The 24,760-nt window shown below is 38.1% G+C and overlaps 1 protein-coding gene, 1 long non-coding RNA gene and 2 pseudogenes across 4 annotated transcripts; 3 read left to right on the top strand and 1 right to left on the bottom strand.

Annotated features, from left to right (window-relative positions):
- Window positions 1-3,191: 3,191 nt before the first annotated feature.
- LOC145219001 (uncharacterized) lies at window positions 3,192-5,038 on the top strand. Its single transcript, XM_080086420.1, has 4 exons — window positions 3,192-3,340; window positions 3,475-3,617; window positions 3,757-3,981; window positions 4,226-5,038. Exons 3-4 carry the CDS (start codon window positions 3,776-3,778, stop codon window positions 4,674-4,676), a joined length of 657 nt encoding a protein of 218 aa, XP_079942546.1. The 5' UTR covers window positions 3,192-3,340; window positions 3,475-3,617; window positions 3,757-3,775; the 3' UTR covers window positions 4,677-5,038.
- A 2,340-nt stretch (window positions 5,039-7,378) lies between these two features.
- On the top strand, window positions 7,379-9,247 carry LOC145218965 (uncharacterized; annotated as a pseudogene). Its single transcript, XR_013857793.1, has 2 exons — window positions 7,379-7,871; window positions 8,065-9,247. The product of XR_013857793.1 is annotated as an uncharacterized LOC145218965 (transcript).
- A 7,218-nt stretch (window positions 9,248-16,465) lies between these two features.
- Window positions 16,466-19,364, top strand: LOC145219039 (uncharacterized). 2 transcript variants are annotated; one of them, XR_013857818.1, is made up of 3 exons: window positions 16,477-16,906; window positions 16,976-17,282; window positions 17,382-19,364. It is a non-coding gene; the product is annotated as an uncharacterized LOC145219039 (long non-coding RNA). The 2 variants fall into 2 exon arrangements; XR_013857817.1 differs by having other exon boundaries at window positions 16,466-16,906; window positions 16,976-19,364.
- Window positions 19,365-20,459: 1,095 nt separating this feature from the next.
- LOC145219618 (uncharacterized) lies at window positions 20,460-24,760 on the bottom strand (annotated as a pseudogene).

Raw genomic sequence — 24,760 nt, 5'->3', positions numbered from 1 at the left:
TCACAAAATTACGTCACGAAATGCCAAATTCAAATCCTGTGGCCACATATGGTGGGATGACGTTAATTCTTGCAGTATATGAGTTTACACATAGTAATTTAACCACCAGGCTCTTCTGCTTCTTTTGCAATTCAACGCATGTTTGTGCGCTGTAACACTGCGTTACACATTGTAAAAAATTGGACCCATTTACCGAAATTACGGGGAGGCGCAACAATAAAGATAAAATAGCTTTTGCTCGGACATCACCTTACGTCGCAAACTGCTGTAATGTTTAACTCATATTTTCTCTGTAATACCTATCACAAAAAAGATTTGTCTTCACGCTACAAAGCGCACATACTTCTTGTCTAGTCATCACAAAAATCGTTTTATACGTTTTAAAAACGCTTGATTCGTTTACAACGTTTCGCATATTTAATCCAGTGAGTTATTTGTGACGCATTATTAAATATAAAAGTTTAGTGTACTTCAAACGATGTCCTAAACAGCCAGAAACTTTCGATAATATAACACGTTAATTTTGGGAAAAATACCAACCTATACGTTTGTGACGTAACAATAAGCGTTGTTGTTTTTTCGGTTGAAACTAGACAGTCGTTGTCCTGGCGGCAGAAGCTGTCAGAACAAAAGATTGGACTGTATTCTAAAGTTTTTTTTATCACGTGGTCATCGACGTTTTACCCGGGACAGCGGCGTTCATGGGCGCCGACAGAAAATTTTGCAAGAGGGGGCAAATTTTGGCTGATACTTTACCGCATCAAGAATTTGTTACATATGAAGCCATAAATCGTGTACTTCACAATTGAGTTGCCTAAAAGTTAAAGCATTGAACGATGTCACGAATCCCCGCGCTGCCAATTTAATTAGGTTTGCTGCTAAATATGTTAAATTGAGGCACACTGAAATTCCAAGGGGGGGCAAGTGCCCTCTCTTGCCCCTACGTGGCGGCGCCCATGGCGGCGTTTGCCCTCCCCCGCAAGCGCACGCCAACCTTTGTTGTGCTTTTTACCACCCTTTAATGTTTAAATTCCAATGCTTCTTGAAGACGTTACAATTGTAATCAATGCGAAAAATTCATTGGTTGTGAAATAATGAACGCTTTGTTTTTGTCACGTATTTGTTCGTATTACAATAATTTATACAAATGCATGACTAACGTTGGTCCAATTCTCGGGTATGCGGCATACCCGAGGTTTTCGTCCGGGTATGCCTGGCATACCCGGCATACCCGTGTTCGGCGCCTATGGGTACGATAAAGAGGAAGCTGGCTTATTGCATTGTTCTGTGCGTACCACAGAGTACACGCAATTTATCCGGCCATATGGAGACGATGCGACGGTCTATTTGCAGAAGCTTGTTTGAATCACATCAGATATTGCTGCAGCTTTAACATCCATTTCCCGTTCAATCAAACAGGAGAAGGGCTCCAACCTTTAAACAACTTTATTGGATACCCATGTGCATTTAGTGACTAAATGCATATGATTATAAATGGTAGACAACTTAAAATATAACCTTGGCAAAAATTAACGATTGCGATAAAACAACACCAAGGCATTAATAAAATAATAACTGTCGTTCCCAAATATAAAGAGTATTTGTAACAATCGAGATTTTGTAAAAGAGGTGACCTAAGATTTCATAGGCACTTGTTAAGTTTAACGCAAAATATTAACAACTCGGGAAACCGACGTATTCAAACATTTTTATACTGCTCATATGACGATGTTACTCAAATGAGCGGAAAGTACTTTACAGACTGTACTCGAGAGGAACTGTGAGAGTTTGCCAAGGATGAGGTTTTCGGAGAAAGATTATGGAACGAAAGTGTCGCGTTTACAAAAAAAGTATCTTCCTTGCGAACTCAAATGTAGCGAAAATGTCATTATCGACTTTAAATATCATTGTCGATTTTCGGGGACGAACAATTAACCCGAACAACACACGCATAGGCAGACAAGGCAACTTCGTTACAATAAGTTTTTTTGTGAATATTGTACTGATTGTACATTGTGGCAATCTGTGTTATAAAGTGCGCAATTCAACCAAACTGTTAGTTTCTTGCACCCTGAAAACGTTGAAACGCTGAACCAAGTGCAAAAAAGTAAAAACTCACTTACCAGTTAATATGTAAATTATACTGAAAATGATGTTTCAAATCAGCTAGTGAATCACTATTACTTGAATGTTATCAATGCAATCTATGTTTTGATTTCAAGCGACGGATGTTTTAACAAAGCGTTAATATTCCATGTCGCAACAATTACAGCAGGTACCACAATCTTCGCATTAGATTGTTTAATCATATTAGTTGGCAAAACTATATTTAATAGAACATCCAGCTATCATTCGAATACTTTAATACATAGCCGTACTACATGACACACAGTTGTATGACGCGACGTTTCCGCTTCTCAGTGACGTAACAATCAGTCGAACCTGCAAATGCCTCCCACAGGTGTTGTTCTGTGTTGATTTAAACGTTTCAAGCATCGAACAGTGTGTAAACTCGTGGTTGTATTGTGCTTGCTGTTATAAGAAAAGGCAACTCACAGGCGAAGTTGTGCAGTCTGTTATTAGGATATTTCGTAAAAAGGGAAAATTTGTTAAGTTTGTGTAAACGGCAATGTATATTGCGATTCCATTTATGATATAGAGCAAGGGTCATATGTTGCAGTTGGAATCAGTTTGCAATAACTTTTTGTTGTTGACACTATTGTGTGGCATTTAGTAACCACAATAAAAACGGCACTGACAGTTATGCAAATTGCATGTATGACGTTGTGAGCCTACAGGTTGTGTATTTATTACATACCGCTTAACAGTTTTATGCCATTGTTAGTTTACTTCTGATATCCGTCCACTTTGCGTTTACCGGCAGAGCGTCACAGGAACATGACGTCGTCTAGAAAAATGGTAACACAGCTTTACAACCGTCCATGTCCATATTATACTTGTTCACATTGAAGCAAAGCGTTTGAAAGAAGCATGCACTCAAGTAACAGCCATGTAAAGAATCTAAAAGCTTGTAAAGAAAGTGTTTAATTTTTCTATATTGATTTGGACGCTCTTTCTGAGACAGGTAAAAACAAGTGCAGCCTTTCAGGTTTTATTTAACGTAAAGCGCGAAACAAACAACTATGTTACTTTTTTTGGTTGCATTTTCTTATGCTAAGTAAAACTTTATTAGTTCGGTGGATTCAAACCTGATGATGTCATACAATTTAGGAGTTTCTCGTATGATGGTTTACAAGCAGGGGAAGATCCCTATTCAGAAGTGGGAGTCCCACCTGCAAAACCTATTCCTGTTCAGGGTTATGTGAACTACAATTTTGAGGTAGGATAAACATACCCATATCTTGCTAATTTTGTTCATTGAAATCTATCCAACTTTCGCTAATGTAAAAATATTGATGTGAAGTTTGCATTACTAAGTTGCTTAGTTTAACTTAAACCGCACACACTTTATAGGTGGGGAGAAAAGGAAAGGCCCCAGGTCAGTTCGGGGGCTGGGTACAACATTTTACCACTAGCAAGGATGGCAAAATCCTGTATGTATGTGACCTTTGGAACAAACGCGTACAGGTTATTGACCTGTTAAAGCGAAAACCAATGTGAGTAGCTAAGTTTAAAACACCGAACATTACGATAGTTACGAACTCTAATTCAACAGTTGTTAATTGTTGGTGTAAAAAAAAGAATTAATTTAACAAAAATGTATGATCTTGGTCTCGCATTCTCTCTTCTTTACAGAAGTTCCTTTCCGACCACTATGAAAGGATTTAACTTCCAAGCGCAAGGTGTCCAGGTTTGTAGGGACGGGAACTTATGTATTAATTGCGTTGGTTTTGACGGGACTTCGAGGATTGGGATTTTCTCTCCCGAAGGCCGAAAAATAAGCAGCTTCGGACCGGGTGTGATTGGTTCAACATCTTGTATCGCTGTAGTCAATATGGACCGAATTGTTGCTATTGACAGGTAAGTTTCAAATTAAGAGCACATTCAATTAAGTTTGTACATTCGCTGAAAATTTTTCTCAGTATTCTTTAACTTTTGTTGCTAATGGTAACAGGCCAGTGAATAGAAGAAATATAAACTCAGCCCATCTATAAGTCTGGATAACGAATATAAGTATGATTTGTAAAGAATGTTGAACTTATAACGTAACATTATTGCAGTTGTGGGAAGATAAGGTTGAACATTTGATTTTTCTGTCATGCAGACGCAAGATGCGGATTTCTACGTGTTCAAAAGATAGCAGACTCTTGGAAAGTTTTAATCCGGGCATCAAGGGCGACCTCCTGCGGATTTGCTGCAACAGTAAAGGCCACGTTGTGGTGCCAAACCACCTTGAAAACCAGGTGGTGGTTTTTGACCCTTATGGGAACCCCATACACCTGATCCGCCCCCTAAGCGGTTGTGGGTACGAGATGAAGTACCCGGCCGGCGTCACGTGCGATTGTCATGACAACGTGTTTGTTTGTGATGTGGGGAATCACCGAGTTTTGCAGTTCAACTCTGATTGTGAGTTCAGGGCAGCGACATTAACCAAGCGTGACCACAAGCTATGGCGACCTCATGACGTCACTGCGACAAATTTGGGCGATTTAATTGTCAGCGAAGTTTCCGAAACTTTCGTAAAAATTTTCAATTTTTCGCCAAAAGTGTATTAGGATTTGCTTTCTGTAAAATCTCATTTTTTTTGTTTGTTGTTGAACGAACTTATTTCAATTGTGTTTGTATGTTACCAGTTTAGTATGATGTGTATATCGCTCCTGAAATTATTTATCAAAATAACAGCACTGACATACAACAAAAAAATTTCGGGCCCAAGACGGAATAATCTCCTAGAATCTTACAGTTGACTTCATGAAGGTAAAAGCGGTTAAATAATTTCTCTTCCTCATTTTTCTGTTATTATATAACACCGCAAACAGACTCGGGAGATCTACTTAGACGTAAATAAACGAATGTTTTAACAAGTATCGTAATAAAGCTATACTGAGTTAACACCTCAAAATGTTGGACTTGGGTATAGCAGGCAAATGGCGACAAAGAAAATAAACTATCATCGTCTAACACAGGGCTTCTCAAACCCCAATTGGGGTCGCGAAATATAATTTTGGGGTCGCGAAACATTATGGGTTATTATGTCAGTCACAGTAAATAGTATACGTGCGTACATCTATTGTTTAAACATCATTCCCGTCTATTCTAACTGCTCTAAACACATTTTGCAGAACTTCAAAGAGTATTGCCAGCCTAGTAGCCATATGCGCCAGACTTTTTCATGCCTATTGTGCGCAAACAATGCGGAAAAGCAGATACCACAAGTGTCACAATATAGATTATTACGTCATAAAAACTAAGACTGTCATGCTGTGTATCAAGTCAGAAAAAAGTTAGGCTTTTTAGGAATTATGAGATGGTATATATATAAGTATATTTCTTTACAGCATACCCATCAAGGGGTCGCGTAGAAATTTCTGTTTCAAAATGGGGTCGCAGAGCAAGAAAATTTGAGTAGCCCTGGTCTCACAGAGTTTAAAATGTATTTCTTCATATGCTTTCGACACTAAGTGTGGTCAGAAACGGGCAACTAAATTGCTTCCGATTGTATATTAGCAGTAGCTGCACAAACGCCTTATATTGCGTGGCGCGAACTATGGAAAGGTACGACTAGGAAAAGAAAGTGTATACCACATTCATTATTTTTGTAGAGCAGTTGATAAAGACCGAGTTCAGGAAATCCGTATGTTATTCATAACATGGTTTAAAATATTGATGCTTTTCATACTTACTGCTATATTAAAGCGTAAGGTTCTACATCGCTGTCGTATTGGTATTTTAAACCATATTAAGAATAACTGTAGGAGTTTCGAATTTCACGTTAAAGTTTGTTGAAGTTAAAATAATGTTTTGGCAAAAAATGACCACAAAGCCTGTTGCCACTTTTACATTAAAACCACAGTTTTATTCCAAAGAACATACAGTATAAGGAGTGTACGAAACAACTTTATCGGATAACTTGTAGTTAAAAGTATAACCTGCGTCGAAAAACAGACCAGTTAACCACTATAGACGTGCCATGGAAACACACTAAAGATACCCCGATTCATTTGACGGCCGCTGCTTTAATCCGCCCCACATTACGTGCTCTGGTTCCCCACGTGAATTGAATTGCTTCCTGTTTGACAAGAACGCCTGCGTTCGCCGCACACGATAGACTTGTTCTGTGTGGAAAGGCAAGGAAAGGTTTTGGAAAACTTTACTACATAGAAAACCGGGTTGGATGTAAGTTGCATGAAACTTAGACTTACGATATGACTTTGCAAATGCGTACGCAACGATATGCGAAGTACCACTTGAATACCCGATGGAGCAGTTATTTTGGAAGTGACTTAGTTGGTCTACGACAAGAATTAATTTTAAATTTCGTCAGTGTCGCTCAATGTGGTAGGCAGTGTGAAAAGTATGTGAAACAGATATGGTTTTACTTGAAGATTGGTGTTGGTTTTATTTCGCCATCTATGTTATAAAGATTAGGAAACATATAAAGAACTTCCAGTTTTAAAAGTTGTACGTAGTGGTGTCAAGTTTGTACCCTGTCAGCTTGTGGCATACTTAAGTTGCGGCGCACATTACGGTTTTCTTTGTTTAACATCGCTGAAAAAAAAATTTTTTCTTATCTGCAAACTATGAACATTTGGCCCGAATTCTTCAAACCTATAAATGTATTTCACTAGAGATCTTGTGGTAATTTTACAAAAAAAGTTAGTCCCTGCCGTAGTGCAGAATGATTTTTTCACATTTAAACGAAAGAATTGGGACGCCAATACACACTTTCTATTTTCAATGCAACGTAGCTTGGCGTGTTTTTTAACCGGTGTGTCTTGAGAGATTAACTAGCCTGTCGCAAAATTCTTGTAATAAAGCATGCACCTACTACTGAATATTTCATGGCTTAATGACTAAGACAAGGGCCTCATTTTATTTATTCAATTGTTACCAAAATTACCGACATCTTTCACACCATATTTAAAAATATTTGTAAGCTTTTTAGCAAATAAAGTGTAATGTGAAAAATGGCTTTTTACAGCGGTAATAATGTAATAAGCCGCATTAAATTCTAAATAAAGTTGTGGTAACAATTGTCTTGTTGGCCATTTACGCAGCTGCTTGTTTCCAACTGCCTTCTTTTGTGTATGGCCTGAAAATAACAATGGAGAAGGTGTTAATTGCCAGTCATTATCTAGCTTGCGTGTTCTTTTGCGACAAAGTGCGATGTCTTATCGGTTTTCTCGAACTACTGTTTAGGAGGTTAGTTTGCAAGAGAAAAAAATAGGTGCAATGTTGATAACTAGTGTGCTTAAAGCGCTCTTTTGGTCAAATTAGTCATTGCTTGAACAAAAACGCATACCAAATAGCTAAGTATTTCATTTTGTGCAGAAGTCTACAGTTTCAGCTTCTTTAAGAAATTTGTGGGTATAAAGTCGATCACTGCTGGAAAATGTCACTTCAGGAAAATCTGGAACGCCCGTTTTCGTGTGAAATTTGTGAGAAACGATTCAAGCGAAAGGAACATCTAAAACTTCACATTCGCACGCATACTTTTGAACAACCGTACAAATGTGACTTATGTGGGAAAAAGTTTAGCCAGTCAAGTGCCATGAAAAGTCACAAGCGATCTATGCATAATCAAGGACAGGGGTTTGTCTGTAGTTTCTGTCAAAAGGTTTTTAAATGGAAATTCAGTTACGAACAGCATTTAAATGGCCACACAGGAGAAAAACCGTACAGATGCAAGTTTTGTGACAAGCAATTTGCACGAGCAGGAACTTGTAGACTTCACGAAAAAAATCACGAAGGTTTGTTTTAAATGCTTTTTGGATTACAAATTTATATTTTTATGGGTAGAGTAAAATATCTTTTGAATCGGACTGCATAAACTTCTTTTTATGTTATTAACAAAATTACCCTTATTTACTACAGAAATAATACTATCAATATGGTAACATTGCTTCTGCTCTAAACCACGATACAACGACGACATTTTCACAGATACGCTTCACAAGTGCATCGAGTGCGAAGAGCAGTTTGGCATTTTAAGTCACAACATCCCGGGCTCTCCATGCAACAGCGCCACCAGTGCTCAGAATGCACTTTCTCTTCGGACCTCAAACACAATTTGATCGCCCATATGAGAGTCCACAATGACGAAAAACCTTTCCGATGTGACGTTTGTGAAAAAAATTTCCGCAGAGAGCATCATCTTCAAAGTCACATGGTGATGCATACTAGAAATAAACAGTTCAATTGCGGCGTCTGCACAAAGACTTTTGCTACAAAATCACAAGCGACGACCCACGAGGAAAAAGTTCATTGTAAGAAAAAACCTTACCAATGCAAAGTTTGTAAAGAGAGTTTCGGATATAGTCAAACTTTGCACAACCATATGCTGCTCCATACCGGCGAGTTGCCATTCGCTTGTAAGTATTGCGAGAAGAAAATTTGTCAGCGCGGAAACATGTTGCGTCACATGAAAATTCACACAACAGCGCAACGTCATCAGTGCACCGAATGTCCTCTTAGCTTTCCAAGAATAGAACAGTTTCAAGAACACATGAAGACAGAACATGGAAAAACAAAGCTAAAAAAACTTCATTGCCCTAAATGTACAAAGAACTTCATTTCAGCGTCTTGCCTCAATACACACAACTGCAAAGGCATTGAAATTGTTGCAACGTAATGTAGTCCGGATTGTCTTTAACAGGTGATTTGGTTACGTAATGTGTGTGTTTGTGTACAGAATTTGGTATTTTAGTAACCCTAATTGTCAAACGTTTTTTTTTTCATTTTGCTTCAACCTACATACTGGTGGAAACTGAGAAAATACCTACAAAAAAGTTTTTGGTCCTGTTCTGTGTGTAGTTTTTGTCAATTGTGCCTATACTACCTGGTCTCGCTTGAAAACATGTAACATTGTTTTGTAATAAATCCCTTTGATTGCCGTGGAGGAAACATCGTACATAACCTCCTGACAGGCTGCGAAAACAAACGAAAGTATAATAGAAATTGGAATCCCCAAAAATTCCATTTACACTTGCTATAAATATTAGTGGCACTTTCAGGACAAAAATATATATTTTTTAGTTTAGAACATACCTGGCCGAAACTCCGGATGTTGTGCAGTTGGTTGTGATCATTAAAAGACCAAACAAATTGTTGTTTTTTTTAAATCAAAGATTGACTGTTTTTAATGCCATACAGCTTCTCTAGATGACTCAGCGGGTAGTGGAAATACTTTTCCTAGTCAGATCAAAGTGACCACAAAACCTTTACAATAAATGGCAACAGAAATTAACAGAAGATTAATTAAAACGCAGAGGCCAATTACATACGAGAGCCTTCAAATCAATTTCATTGATAAACGTATTGTTTTTCTAACATTTGGAAAATAACACGTTTGTATATGTCATTTGCCATGTTACGTTACACAGTGGTCACAATTGTCGTAATGTTTTGTCGTTTCTTGGTTTAGACAGAAACACATGGGTACCCAACATTTGTTATTTGATTTTTTAGCCTTGAACCCATGAGTTATTCTCACATATATTGTCTATTGTCTGTCAATTCTCAAATATTGAACAAAAAAAATTCAGAAAAAAAATTTGTGTCTTTTTCGTTTTTTTAAGTTTCGTTACCGAATTAGTCAAGTCCATATTATTTAATGTTTATTACCGAAACAGTCGCCGGCAAAATCGACGTGACACTGGCGCAAACGAATTGATGTGCAGTGCAGTTATCAATATCTGCAAAATAAAATTACAAAGTTGCTATGGTTACGTGCACAACTTTACATATTAGAGCGGTTGTCTCTGATGTACATGGATGGATTTGCAAGCACCAATGTACATGTGAGATTTTTGGACTTTGTTGGCTGAAACTTGCCTTGGACATAATCATGTGGAAGACAACCAGTCTCATCATCTCCATTCACACAATCCCATACTCAAAATTGTGGAAATACAAGCTCCAGATGCGCATTCAAATTCGTCAGTTGCACAGTTTCCTGTTAGAAGGAACAAAGTTGAGTTAATGTCTGCATCGTAAATCTTTTGTGTAAAACCATGAACCGATGGCTACATATGATGCCATAAATGAGATATCTATATGGCATAAAACGTTTTCACTTTTAAATCATCAACCAAATAGTCAAAATGGCTGAATGGTTAGTGCAACCGCCTTGTATTCACAAGGTTGTAGGTTCCAATCCTTTTTCAGTCGCTTGTGTTTCCCTGAGCAAGAAACTTAAACGGCATTGCTTCATTCCGCGCAAATTTCCAAGTTGAACTAAATTGAAATCGCCAACTCTAAGTCGAAAAAAAATATTTAACCTCTTTCAAAACAGGCAGATTCAAACAAACAATCAAACAATTTCTTTTAAACCAGGGGTGTCAAACTCGCGGCTCGGAGCTCTCCAATGCGGCCCGCGGACACTCAACAACAATTGTATTTTTTTGTCAGATTTTTAACTAAATACAATAATTTTTTCTTTTTAAAGTGTAAACTATTTTTCAAACAAACATTTACAGAATTTCAATTTTTAAATAAAAAACTCATATGTTATGAATAGAAATGATATTTAAAACCGTACCTCTAACTAAAAATAAGCGTTAAGTTTCAGTCAATGCTGCAAAATCTGCGGCCACAGAGACGAGTTTGTGCGGCCGTAAACATGTTTATTAAAATATATGTAATGACGGCCTTGACGAAATTAAAATACTGCTGCTCAAATATTTTAATTTTCTGCTGCTCTAAACAGATTTTATATTACTGAAAAGACTATTACCAGGCTAGTAGCCATATGCGTCAGACTTTTGGTGCGCCCATTATGTGCAAACAATGCGAAAAAAACAAGTAGCATCACAATATAGATTATGACGTCACAAACAGTTATGACTGATCTTCACACTGTGTAAACTGTAGATTAATCTGTGAATCAAGTTAGAAATTAATCTGGACTTTTGGGGCGCCATTATATATATACAGTATATGAACCTATTTCTTTACAACTGTAATTTTTTTCAAAAAACAACAACAGATAATTGGCGGATGTTGGTGAAACAAGGATCTGCAATGCGGCCGTCGTAGCGATAAGGTTGTTTAAGTGAACAAAACAAGATCAAAGATCACATGCGGCTCTTGGCATAATTTCAAACTGCAATGTGGCCCTCGATCCCCACGAGTTTGACACCCCTGTTTTAACCTATCTCGTTGAAAACGCCAAATACATTGGCCTATTTAAATAGTGAAATGCACTAAATGCTATACCACTTTATACCTCTAAACAATTTACTCTGTTAGGTGAAAATGTGACAACACACGAAGCGGAAAACATCACACAAACATGCGCCACCTAGTGTATAGTCATATTACTAAATATTCTATCCGGTTTATCAATGTACAAATTTAGTGCATGTCCAATACTTTGCACCGGACATTGTCAACTTTCAAAATACTGGAACTAAACTGCGTGAAAACACTTGCTTTGGCTACAGACTACGATGTTAGTTATGTTACTAATCTGAAAATAAAGTAAGTTGTCAATTACTTGTGCAAATGGTTTCATCGTCAGCGTGCCAACAATCGGTTCTTCTGTTACATTTCATGTAGAGAGGAATACAGGATCCAGATTGGCATTCGAATTCGTCAGCCGCACAGTTTCCTGCAACAAGAAACAGAGTTGAATTAATGCGACTTGTTCTGTCAGGTGAAAAAATCTTTTATGTGTAATCGTGCATCTCAATGTAACAAAAAAAAAATTAAATTCACATTAATTTTGTAAACGAAACAATTTTGAGCTTGTAGCGACCTCCCTATGTATCACTTGCACGTTCCTATCACGACTCGGACGTGGCACCGCTGCTCAATAAAGCTTCGACAGCTTCACACCCCGCGACTCCAAAACATTTCATAAAGGTCATGGAATAAGCTGTTTGTCTCAAGATTTCCACCTGCTGGTACTGCGTCTTGGCACACGGAACAAACTACAGTAGTACTACTAATTTCAGTTGTACTGTGGCCCTGCGAAAAGATGGCCCTGCGAAAGAGCGCATTAAATACAACGTCGACTTCCGGCATGGCAAACTCCTAGTACGACACGCGGAGTGATTACAGCACGTGCCTTGTTTGATTCGGTGAAGGGCAGCCTGCAACATGTACATGACCCTGGATATTCATTGTGAATTGGCTAAAGAAGCAACTAGGTTCTGGCAAATTTGTGCCCCTTAAGCTTGCTCTGAGAACCGCTTTGCTCTGGTACACTACATTAGCAGTGCCCACCCGATCAATCTCTTACACGTTTTAACATGACTGCAGCTGAAGATAGATTAGACCGCTTAAAACTGATTCAAACTCACCATTGCAATTTACTGCTGAGTTATCACAGACGGCATGAGCACACATTGCCTCAATTGAGGCGCAACGATCTGTATGGCATTGAAACTCATGATTTGCACACAATATGCCGGTACCTGTAAACAAACAAACATGTGATGCATTATATGGCGTGGATTAAAATCCCTCAATTTTGTTCACAAGGTTGTGGGTTCAAATCCTGCACTTTTCAGGTATTAATTAAAACACGCAACATTCACTGCTGTGTTGTAAAAAATTGTAAAAATGTATAAGCTGTACTAGGTGTAATAATGTATACCGGATTCTTATGTTTAACACATCTGTTATTTTCCTGAAAAAACACGAAAAAAATGCAAACAACCTCAACAACATTTATGCACATTTCTTAACTAACAGAACGACGGCACACAACACTACAATTAATTAAAGATTGGTTTTCAGTCATTACATGCATTTGCATAGTTACTCCTGATAACATACAGTTCCAGCATCTCCACTATAATAAACCACACACCTTACTGTGGAAATACAAACTGATCGGTGGCTTTTCCAATACATTCCAGCGTTACACGACGGCAGATACAGAACCCGGAAATCACGCTGCGATGGTCAGGTGATTGTTGAGTAACAATCCTGATACGCTGGTTTGTTTGTATGCTTTGGTGTAAAAAAAAAATCTTTCTAGATGTACAAAGTGTAACCAGTTGTCTGGGCTGCACACTTGAACAATGATTGGTAGTTTTAAAGTCGTTTAGAAATCACTACAGTAAATATTGTGAATGTTATAGAGGTTTCAATAATCACTATAACGTTTGCTCTATATGCAGGGTGTTTGCGCAGTTGTACAGGTCTCGTTCTAAGAATTTTTTTTTAAATATATGTATAAATTAATGTACCAACGGAAAAAGTTTCTAGTAGTTAGCTACAACCGCGTCTACGCCATGAAACGTAAAGAGGTAAACCGGCGGCGTGCAAGTTAACGTACAAAGTTACTGTTTCGTTTTGCATTGTTTGTGCACGCGTAACAGTACCTGTTTGTTACTAGTTGTCTCACTACAGTACGCGTTAAATACACAAATGAAAGTCCGCGTCCGCAAGAAAACACAGCATTCGATTCTACGTGGGAACGTGAGAAATTTCGTTTGTTTTAACTGTGTACCTAATATGCAAGGAACTAACTAACAACGAAAAGTCGAATGACGAGACATAAAAACGTGTTTTTAGGGGCATTTTATTTCAAATTTAAAAAGGTTAGTGTAGTTCCCGTTGTTAGTTTTTTTTTCTCGGTAAAATTGCTCCGAATGGCTTTTAAAGTGGTAAAGGTTGGAGACCCTGATATATGTGCTTATTGTTTCAAATATAGTAAGAATAGTGAGCTTAGCTTAATGAACTTACCTAGTCGGAAGCCTACGCCAAAAGTTTATTGACAAGGATCAAAGCAACGTATCTAACGTTTTCTCGTGTCGCCGTCCGTGTGACTTCCGAATATTCCAAATTTATTCCTGAATAGGAGTGTTTGGATCGCAAAAATGGTTAACGCGGCGGTTCTCAAACTAGGATCCGCGCGTCCTTTAGGGCAGTGGTCGGCAACAACTGGTCAGCGGCCCGGTGCCGGTCCGTGGGGAGTTTGTTACCGGGCCGCATAAATCTTGCTCGAGGTTCACAAAGTTGCAATAATTGTCATTAGATTTCAGTAATGAGTATTTGTGGCTTTTAAAGGCCGGTCCACAGTGCAAAAAAAGTTGCCGACCCCTGCTTTAGGGTATTTTGCGGGAACCCCGAAGAGGTGGAAGTAATTCTATATTTATATTTGGCGTCAGTTTGTGCAACTGAATAAGTTTAAGTCAAAGTAAAACTGAGGATCGACCGTCTCTATTGCTAAACAATAGGCTGTATTGCATAACAAGCAACAAAATTGCAATTGTTCGCGCACAATTGTAATGCTTTGTCTTGTCTTTGATTTCAGATTTGGATCATTGCCATGCGCAATTTTGCATAACTAGCTAAAATCCTGCAATCAACTTTCGTTTTTCTGAAATACATAATCAGCCTTGCGGACCGCGAACCCTCGAAATAATCGCAAAGGGACCGTTTGGAAAAAATAACGAAAATGTTTGAGAAAAACTGGTTAGCGCAATCGAGATAAATTTTGTCAGGGATTGTGTATGATAAAATTGGCAACCCTAACCAAGTGTAATTTCTTGACCAGCACTACAATCAGGGTTGTTGTAAGATGTGCATTTGTGAAGGGCCAATGTCTTGATAAATTTGTTGTCCTTATTTCCAAGAAATGTGTTTTTTTTTTAGTTTTGTCCCTTTTTTGTATATTTTTTAACATTTACAAGACACCAAAAATGTTTTTGCACCGAGATTTCGTGACATCTTAGAAGAAAATCAGGAAAAAATTGGCTCTTATTTTGGGGTCCATGTCGATGGCTACCCTGACTATACTTTAATACTTTTTGATAGTTCGTATGTGCGTCACCCAGCGATTGGGAGTTAGTTGGCACGCGACAGGCAACGTAATAATGGTAAACCGTGGGATTTTTGTCAAGACAATGGTCGTTTGTGCTTTTGGTTGAATATATCGTATAGTTTGCCGCGCACTCGTTGCGCTTTATGAGTTTATAACTGAGAGAGTAGTGCACAAAATGTCTTTCAATCGCATTAATGTTATGAAAATGACTGAAATGGGTGTGCTTCATGATCGGCAAAAGGCCATTATTGCTTTTTGTCGTAAGCACAGACCTCGAAAAGAGATGGGATGCAAACAAGCTTGATGGACATGTTTAGCAGTGTCTTTCTGTGGTACGCAATTTCTTAGTTTTTTCTCTTTAAGTGTTGAGTGATTTTTTGGAGTTGTAGAAAAATTCTACAAAAGGGATCGTTTTTCAAAAAAAGTCATCTGACGGTATGTCAGTTCATAACATTTGTTAATGCTAGAATGCGAAATATCCAACAAGGTTTGCATCGATTGGTGTAATTTTCTGCGTGAGGTAGGAGAGTTTGTATTTTTTACGTTTCTAAATTACTACATTTAAATTACACCAAACCGCAGACATGTTCCCAAGATCTATTTGCAAGGCCACACGTAATCGGTGGCGCTGGCCATATAGAAAAAGCGGCTCTAACGCTCAGCCCAGACTCGTTCGAGTGCAATAGGTTTTTGGGGGCATTGATACAACAAGGTATTATAGTATGTTGTATTAGTAGTCCTAATTGTTTTTATTTTAGAGAACGCAGAGAGTATCCCAAACGGATATTTGGTCTGATGAGTGGGCAGCATACAATAACTTTTCACGTAAGGAAGCTTCTGTATTCCTGATACACGTCTGATTATAATGACTACATAGTATACACACCACTCTTGTCAACTATTCGTGTCTCCTAACGGATTCCATACCAATGATATTAAGAGCTGGTAGTGCGACTGCAAAAGAAAATTTAAAAGAATGAACGGGGAGTTTATTCCTTTCTGCATTGATCGGAAAGTGATTTTGGAAGTGGCTCCGCAGAAATCAGTCGGAGGCTAGCTTTCGCGAGAACAGTCACACGAAATCTCTACTCCATTTGGAAAGGTGCTAGCAATAGCCTAAATACATCTGCTTGCGCATCGTGACACTAAAGAGCAACCGATCGCGCTAAGCTTGAAAGATTTCTCTTTGAGTATTTTAAAGATGCAGCCAGGCAGTTTCTTTGTGCATGTGCGCGACCGTTCGTCTTCAATATTAAAACAAAATTGGGATTCGCGCGCTGATTGGTCCGAATATCAGGTGACTGAAATAGTATTAGGACTTCGGGAATTGTCGTTATGCGAAGCCGGCTGACCTTGGCTAGGTCACCAGAACTAGGCCGTCGCGGCTTTTTAGAGTGTGAAATCGCTTTGTCCAAAGTCATTACGTTCTGAAAAGTATTTTAACTAACGTCATGCTGTTTTCCCTGCAGTTTTGCGCGCAGAGTAGACAGAAAGGCGGGAAGCTTGTATAGTGTGATCTTCCGCAGCTTGATATACTGCGAGCATAAAAAAGGCTTGAGCTGTTGAAAAGTAAGCTTAGAATAGTTTCATTCATTTGTCAAGTTTCTGTGCTGCAAACTGCTTTAGACAAGGACAGGAATAGTGTTTTGGTATATGCTCGAGTTCTAAAGTTTTTTTCTGTGTGCATTAGTTTTGTTAATTGCGAGTGCCGACAATAGCTGTTTTGGTACATATGCTTAAGTTGTGTTCTTTTTTACTGAATACTTTTGGTTTGCGTTGCAGATATTGATTACAATAGACATTCCCAAATCAGGACCAACAACGAAATGTGCGCAATGAGCAGTACATCAATGGCTCATTTAAGTTTCAGCGTGGCCAGAGGTAGAAACCTGGCTCTAAATGGGCAAAGGTGTTCAAAAAGATTGACAAATGTCCCAGACTCACCAATATGTCTGGTAAAGATTCGTTTGGTTCTTGGTTAAATGCAATTGCAGATACCATGGACAGGTATTAAAACTTTCAAAGTTTCAAATAGCAGGCTGGTTTATAATCGTTTGACATTTTTCATTGTTTCAGTTGAAAAAAGATCTTGCCAGGCCGAATCCAACCAAGTATTTTTTGAGAAGACTTTTCCTATGGGTGCCTGACACGGATGTGGGGTGTAAGCCCCAAATGCAACTCTTGCAAATTGCATAACCTGACACCCAAAGGCCTGAACAAGACCATTCGCTTGGTTTTGTATATGACAGACTATTACTACCTTGTCACCGAGTATTTGCAGTACACACAGTGTAATGCCTCATACAGGGGGTATGACAAGTTAGTAATGTTATGACAAGTCAGGCATTGTTACGTGTAATATGGTGGTTATGTTGTGAAATCGGTAATAATCCATTGTGATGTAACAAATGCATAACTACATTATCATTCATTTATTCATTGTTCTTTTGTGCGATTGTTAATTTGCGATAATGTTTTTCAGATTTGCCAGTGACATGACAGTTGTGTCATTGATGAGATGAAGAACACTGGGCAGTCCAACTGCACTTTAGAACAACTTGGAGAAAATGCACGCTGAGGCTTGGCTCAATAAGTCTATTTGGTATTTGAATGATTGCAGAAGGTACCAAAAGGAAGTGGTGAAACCTGTCGCCCTCGCGGTACCAAAAGGAAGTCTTGAGCTGCCGCCCCCGCGACCCGGACAGAAAAATGAATGAATGATGTTAATACCTCATGCGACAACTGGATTCGTGCTCACCCAGGAAAAAAACATGTCTATTTTTGACATCCCAGGGGTTGTTAGCCCAGCTTTTACGTCTGCCTGTTGTCAAAAAAAACATACAGGCTGGATTTAAAACCACCGAAATTATATCCTTTATTTTTACGGACGAGGAGTACCTTGGTGGATATGTCTGTGACAGAACTGCTACTTTTGTTTCGTGAAACGTTTGCTAAAACCTCTTCCTTCTGGTCTTACTAAAACCCCGGAACAGCTTTGTCACCATCGAAAGGCTGGACCAAGAACATCAAAAGTTTCCAAAAGGCAACGCTATACTGCCATCCTAACTAGCTCCCCTGAAAGAAAATGAATAAAATCTCTGCAGTGTAAAACACCAACCAAAAAACTTACAAAATCAAAAGACGAAAACTGTTTCTCATAATTGTAAAGAAAAAGCAACAGCAGATTGTAGTTGTATTGTTTATGAAAACAAACTTTTAAATTCATGTCCAGGTAAAAGTTAGGTCAAATGTTCCCTGAGCCCGGGATGGTCTCATTTTGACTGCACTGAAAAAGTGGGATAATTGCTAAAATAAAAACTTTTGCCAACAAACCTATACTTTTAACTCTGTACTATGCGTTGATTCATCCACACCTTAGGGACGTGCTTATCCCACCAATTTGGCCCATATTCAAGTACTGCAAAATAAGGCAATAAGACTCAGTAACACTGACATCAGAACACATATGCGGCCAATATAAAAAGACAATGCTGTTGACAAATACGCCTTGACAAAAACGCACATGTTGTTTTGAAAAAATCCAATGCGGCAGAAGAATCCTATTGCAAACATTGCTTATTTTTTGTTTACAGTTTGTTTACATTTTTCTTATTTTAAATTGGCTGCAACGATGTCGTCTTTTCAGCTCGTTTTTTTTTCGGTAGCTTATTTATTTATTTTCATCTGTTCTTTCATTATTGTTTTGTTTTTTATTTCCTCACGCAGCCTATTTTCGGTTCGTTTACTATTTATCCACCCGCTTTCTACTTTTAGTTTACATTTCGCTTTACTTAGTTCGCTACTGCAATTTTTTTTCTTTTCGTCTGTGCTCTTTCATCGTATTTCATTTCCTCACGTATTTTCGGCTAACCGCATTCTATTTTTGTTTACACTTTGCTTATTTAAGTTCTCTGCTGCAATGTTGTTTTTCAGTCCATCATATAAAGTTACGGTTAGCACTTTTTTATCATTTTTTTCTGTTCCTTCGTCATCTGTTTATCTGGTTTCCTTTTTCATTTCCTTGTGTGCTTTCGGTTTGTTTATCATTCTTTCACATGTATTTCTTTTCATAATCACGCCTTGTTCACACATTGTTTTTTGTCCTATGCGTATTTTCCCCCATTCATCACCTGTTTTTGTTATCGTAGTTTATTGTTAGCTTATCTTCTTTACTCTGGTTTTCCTACAACAATCATATTTTTCGTCCCGTGCCCTTTTTTTGTTTCTTCAGTACATTTTGTAGCACACTTGCTTGTCGATCCATCTCTTTTTCGTTTTTGTTCTTTGCTTAAATGTAAATAGGCAAATTTTTTCGATGGGTGATTCTTTTCTTACCTTTGTATGTTTTCTGTTTTGTTTATTCATTTGATTGCCTGTTTTAAAAACAAGGGTGGCTGACAAGGTGACCTTAGGGTCTTTCGCCACCATGCCGCTTAAACAGCGCAAAAATAAAATTACTTACTTACTTGTCCAATTAGTTTTTTTCACGTTACCATTAATGTGAAATTATTTTTTACCGTTTACTTTGTTTTTTATCTTTGTTTTTACAAAAAAAAGTTTTTAGCAAAAACATAACTTTCACAACTGCAAAAGTTTGTCCAACTACCTACTAGAATAATATAACAACAGCAGAAAAAGTAAAAATTGCAACAACTCACCCAACTCTCCCTTACATCGTGAAATTGAAGTGCCCACAGAAAACGTTATTGAAACGTTTTTCGCAAAGAAAAGCCGTACGCTTATTTTGATGTTGTGACGTGTTTTTTTCGCATATTAAACAATTCACTGCGAGCACTTGTTTCATGATAATCTATACCAGTGGTTCTTAACCGGTGTTCGAACGAACCCCAGGGGTTCGGCAACGCCGAATCAGGGGTTCGACGAAGGTCTTTTTGAAGTACAATACAAATACCCGTTTTTGTTTAGGGTCTATAGTCGCTAAAAACGGCAATTTGTATTTGCTCAATATCAAACACTGGAAGGTTAAACTTAGGCAGGGGTGTTTTAAACTGCTATAAACAGTTTTTGTGGTACTAAAAAGAGTATTACCAGCCTAATAACCATATGTGTCAGACTTTTTGTACGCTGTGCAGCTCAATCTATGCACCGAGCTAGAAATTGATCTGGGCTTTTTCGGCGCTATTAGGTAAATGCATGATATAAACCAAGTATTTTAAAACAAAAATAAGCAGATAAATGGCGGCCGTTGGTAAAATAACAATCTGCGACGCGGCCGTCCTAGCAAAATGGTTGTGCAACCCTGCTGCACTTAGTTTTTCTTTTCTTTTTTTGACGTAATAAAGAGCATTGTTCGCGTTGTTCGTAAACAAAAAAACAACGAAATTTTGTTGGCAGCAAAAACTTATCACTTCATCTTTTTCCTGTTAGTGTACAGATGCTAAAAATACAATGCTTCATTTTGGCAAAAACTAAAAATTGCCGGAATTAAAGCAATCCTGAAACAAGTTGCTTGTATTATGATGTCAGAATCTAACACAATGACAAACATTAACTGTTGCCACTACGTTTAAACAAAAACTAATTATGACCCACCAAACAAAATGGGTTAAAAACCTAGGATGTAACTTGGGGTTCGACCAAAGGCTGAAGACTATCGTAGGGGTTCGGCCGTTATAAAAAGGTTAAGAACCACTGATCTATACGATTTAAGGCCAGACAAATGAGACCGGGCAACTCGCAGTTATCTTCAACAACTCCTCGTTGTGACGCAGCTCCGAGAAAAACGGAAAGGGCGTGATAAATGTACAAATTAAAATGTATATCTAGTTGAAACAGAATGTTATGGCATATTTCACTGGAAATACAGTAGCTGGAAAAATGATATGGTCTGTCACCACATACTTGATTTTGTAAGTCAGTCAGGGCAAATTATTAGTGAAATGATTGAATGTAATCAAGGTATGTGGATTTGGGTATACTGCTCTTGCCGTACGAGCTTTGGTGTCTGAAAACAGAATTGATTTTGTGAATTGGTCAAATCAGTGGTTTGACAAGTTGAACTGCGTGGTTCTCAACTCAATGAGGTTTAATCAAATTTCATAAAATGCATAAATCATATTATCAATAATACAATATTAATATTTTCATGTATACATGCAGCGTTCCCCAACACCGAAGCCAGCAAAATCGGGGGGTACACCATCGGATTGGAGTGGGTGCAAAGTTGCTCAATACTTTAATAAAAAAACTTTGTTTAACATGCACACCAATTTAGTTGTTCAGGCTTTGCTTGTTAAGTTTATTTTCTGCAAAACACAATTTTGCTATTAAATTTTGTTGGTTATTGTCAGTCACAGAATTAAACTTGGAAGTTGAATGTAGAAATGCAAGTGGTTTGCGTGTATAACGCGCACCCTTAATTTTGTTCTGACTTGGTGGCGATTTGCAATTATGTCGAGCGGATTGGTCGCAAGAAAATGCGACCTATCTGCGAGTATGTACGGTAGGTTGCTACAAAATATACCAGGGATACAAGTTCTGCTTATGCGGTGAAATTATTAAAGGCTTGACAGAACATTGTCGAAAGAAGCACAATGAACAAGTTGACACAAAAAGTAAACAATTTATAACGATCGAACAACAGTGTGTGTTGAATGTGGAAAAATTTGCAGAGATTTTCTGTAATTATGAGTTGGAAAACGCAACACCACAACAAAAGAAAGTAGACGCGGAATCTGCATCCGCGGGGACATTTTTGCCTATCTGGAAACTCTGTCAAATTTAATTAAATTTATGACAACAGAGTATCTATTCAAGAAGTGAAGTTGCAGCATTATGTCGAAAGGTGGTTTGCAAAGCAAAGAAAACAGAAAGGGAAACTTGAGCAATACGTAAAAGAAAAACGTAGATAAAAGCTCAAGGATCTCGACATGCCATATAAAGAAATTTTGCAATAACAGCTAAATCACAAACAAGATCACAAAAAGAAATGAACAGGATCCGTAACACTAAGTTTGAAAATAAGAAGAAGAAAAATTGGATCTTTTGTTGAGAGACATTTTCTGTCGTGTTATATGCAATCCAACATTCAGGGGTGTAACATTTTGCGATACTTGCAGCCAATACACATACGACACGTAAACTTAAAGAGATCCCCTATTTTTATCTAGCATTGTCAGGGTAAAACGAGGACCAAAAACAACCAATCCGTTTGTAACTTCTTATCAGAACAAATACAAACTGAATAAATTTTAAACACCTGACACGTTGACAAATACCGCTATTTAATTTCGTAATTGCGACAAGATAGGCAACTGCTTTCTTATTTACGCCTGGTCATCCTCTTCGACAATATTTTTCCATTATACCAGCGTTTGATCATGTGTGGAGCCACTGTTCCGTATCACGCAGAGCTGAATCGTTTAAAAAACGTTCGATTAATCCCGGCCACTCTCGCCTCACCTGTGGTGTGGCAACTAGCTTGTATGTTAAACATTAAATGCACACAGTTTACGCTTTGTAAAAGTTTTATTAAAGAGAAAAGAACACAAGTCAGGCAGTAGCAGTCAAACAACTAACTGTAGTTCCGATTTTTTTGACTCAATATCTTCAACTGTTTTATCGACAATCTTTTTCCTTTTCGTTTGCACTTCGCCTAAGTGAGTTGGACTTTGCCACATTTGCGAGGTCGCTTTCTTTTTCCGCTTTTAGTGCGTACTTATCTGCAGCTTTTATCAATGCTATTATATCCGAAATCAATCGCTGCCTTTTGTTCTGTAGATCGTTATCTGCTTCTCAATCAACTGGCGTTTTTTACCCCTCTAAACTTACATCTGGCTCTGGAAGCATATTTTACCATGTCCTGTGTTACCTAAACCTTGGTTAATCTTCCACGTCTGTTACGTAGTCGATAATCTGCCTACGAGCAACCAAACTTTTTTCTTGTTGATTTTCACACACCAGTTCCTTGTTTAGGGAAAAGCCTCTCGATAGACAAAGGACAAGCTGAGCAACATCCCACAAATCTTTGCATTTGCTTCAGTCAGACAGGATCGAGTGATACACAGAGTCCAAACGATTTTTTTTGCGGGTCGAACTCGCTTAGAATGTTTGAAATGGGTCCGGAAATAGCCTCGTCAATAAGCATTACAAATTGCTTCAATGTGTTGTCGCACGAAGTTGGGTCTACACGCCCACAATCTACAAGAACATTAAGGCACCTTGCCAAGCAACTTTTGCACTTTGTTGGCTGTGACACAAATTCTGGAACCAACCAATTTAGGTTACGAACAAGTGAATGCTTCAATGGTGACTTTTCCAACAATTTTAGTAAAATGTTCTTGACAAAATTTCTGCATTCTTTTTTAAAAGTAGCAGTCTGTCAGTCAGTGACTTTCCCTCGTAACCTTCGGTCCCGTATGCATTTTTTTGCTATAAAGCCTACATCGACATTGGAAATGTTCTTGTAAATCAGCTCATCTGTCAAATCAACATGGTCTAAATCCAAAGGTTTTTTCACATATTTCAGAACACTATCTTTAATTATCCGTGACAGCAAACTGTTTACCATCTTAAAAAGTCAAGAACAAGCAAAGGCAAAACTGGAGCATCGGTTTGATAATCTTTTAGAAAAGATTCGACCTCCTTAGCTATAGAAAGAAACGCTTGCGCCTTTGCTTCAAACATTAAGTCTGCCACAGTTTCTTTTACAGATAAAAATGACTTATTTTTTTGGAATTGGTACTTTAGCAGACAGTGCACCCGCTACATACTGCTTGAGGAAACGCAGAATTGGTGCGTTCCATCACTGACACATATTACAGCCAGCGATGTTTGCAAAATTTTTTGGGCATAAGAAAACATCCCGTAAGGGAAGTCTTCGCATCTAGCAGGGACATCTTTGAAAAGCCAGTGTATGCTTGAAAGTTGCTCCTCTGTAAATCTGCACAAGTAATGCATCTTTTGCGAAAAGCATTATGGACAATATGGATACCACAACTTCCAGTGTTTAAAAGCTTTTTACCGATATTTTGTTTTTCGATTTCCGCACTAAGCTTATTGAATACCAACCAATTTACGTTAGGTCCGTCCATTGACAATTGAACCCAATTTTCAGACCTAAGATGCTGATGTATATCTGCAGCACATGAATGTCCCAAAAATTTTGACCCGACGTATCTGGTTTTAACCATGTCAAAGTCCCAGTAACGCACATGTCCAACTGATTTTCCTGCATTGATTTATTGAGACTTTCATCGAAAAGCTGGACATACTGTTTGGCTTTTTTATTTCTGTGTGTCAAAAGATTTGATACGTATGGTGCAATGCCAAAAACAGCGCGATAGTATGTTTTGTTCCACATTCCACATTTAAACGTTTGGGCCAGTTTACTGTCTGAAAACATTGAAGCGAAAAGCGCTCATTGGCACCCTCACTAGAACGGAACGAAAAGTGTGATGCGACTACTTTTAAAGTCAACAGTATTTTTGCTTTCAGTACATCTGACCATATTTGGCGAGTGACAAGCATACATCAGAAGATTTTGGAGCCAGAAAACAATCTGTGACCTTTCTTACACTCGATCCTGCATTCTGCGCGAGGTTTAATGCATGTTTCTTTGCTGACTTACGGCTTTTTAGGGCAGATTCACCCACGTTGGAAATGTCAAATGTCGTCAGGCAAATTTACAGCGGGCTTTATGTTTGCAACTTTCCACTTTTTCTAGCCATGATGCATAATCCTTATTTACAAGCCACGAATTTTTAAACATGCACTTTCCAGGCATTGTAATCAAAATAATAAGCCTAAAACGACAAACCAAAGTTAATCACAAAACGGAAAAACTGATAAAACACAAACTAATTACACTTTCAAAGACGCTAACTGTGCCTGCAACCTTCG

The sequence above is a fragment of the Phallusia mammillata genome, chromosome 3 (assembly GCF_965637545.1).
Source record: "Phallusia mammillata chromosome 3, kaPhaMamm4.hap1.1, whole genome shotgun sequence".
In the NCBI taxonomy this organism is placed as follows: domain Eukaryota; kingdom Metazoa; phylum Chordata; class Ascidiacea; order Phlebobranchia; family Ascidiidae; genus Phallusia; species Phallusia mammillata.
The sequence above is the reverse complement of the archived record's forward strand: the minus strand, read 5'-3'. Positions and strand labels throughout refer to the sequence as shown.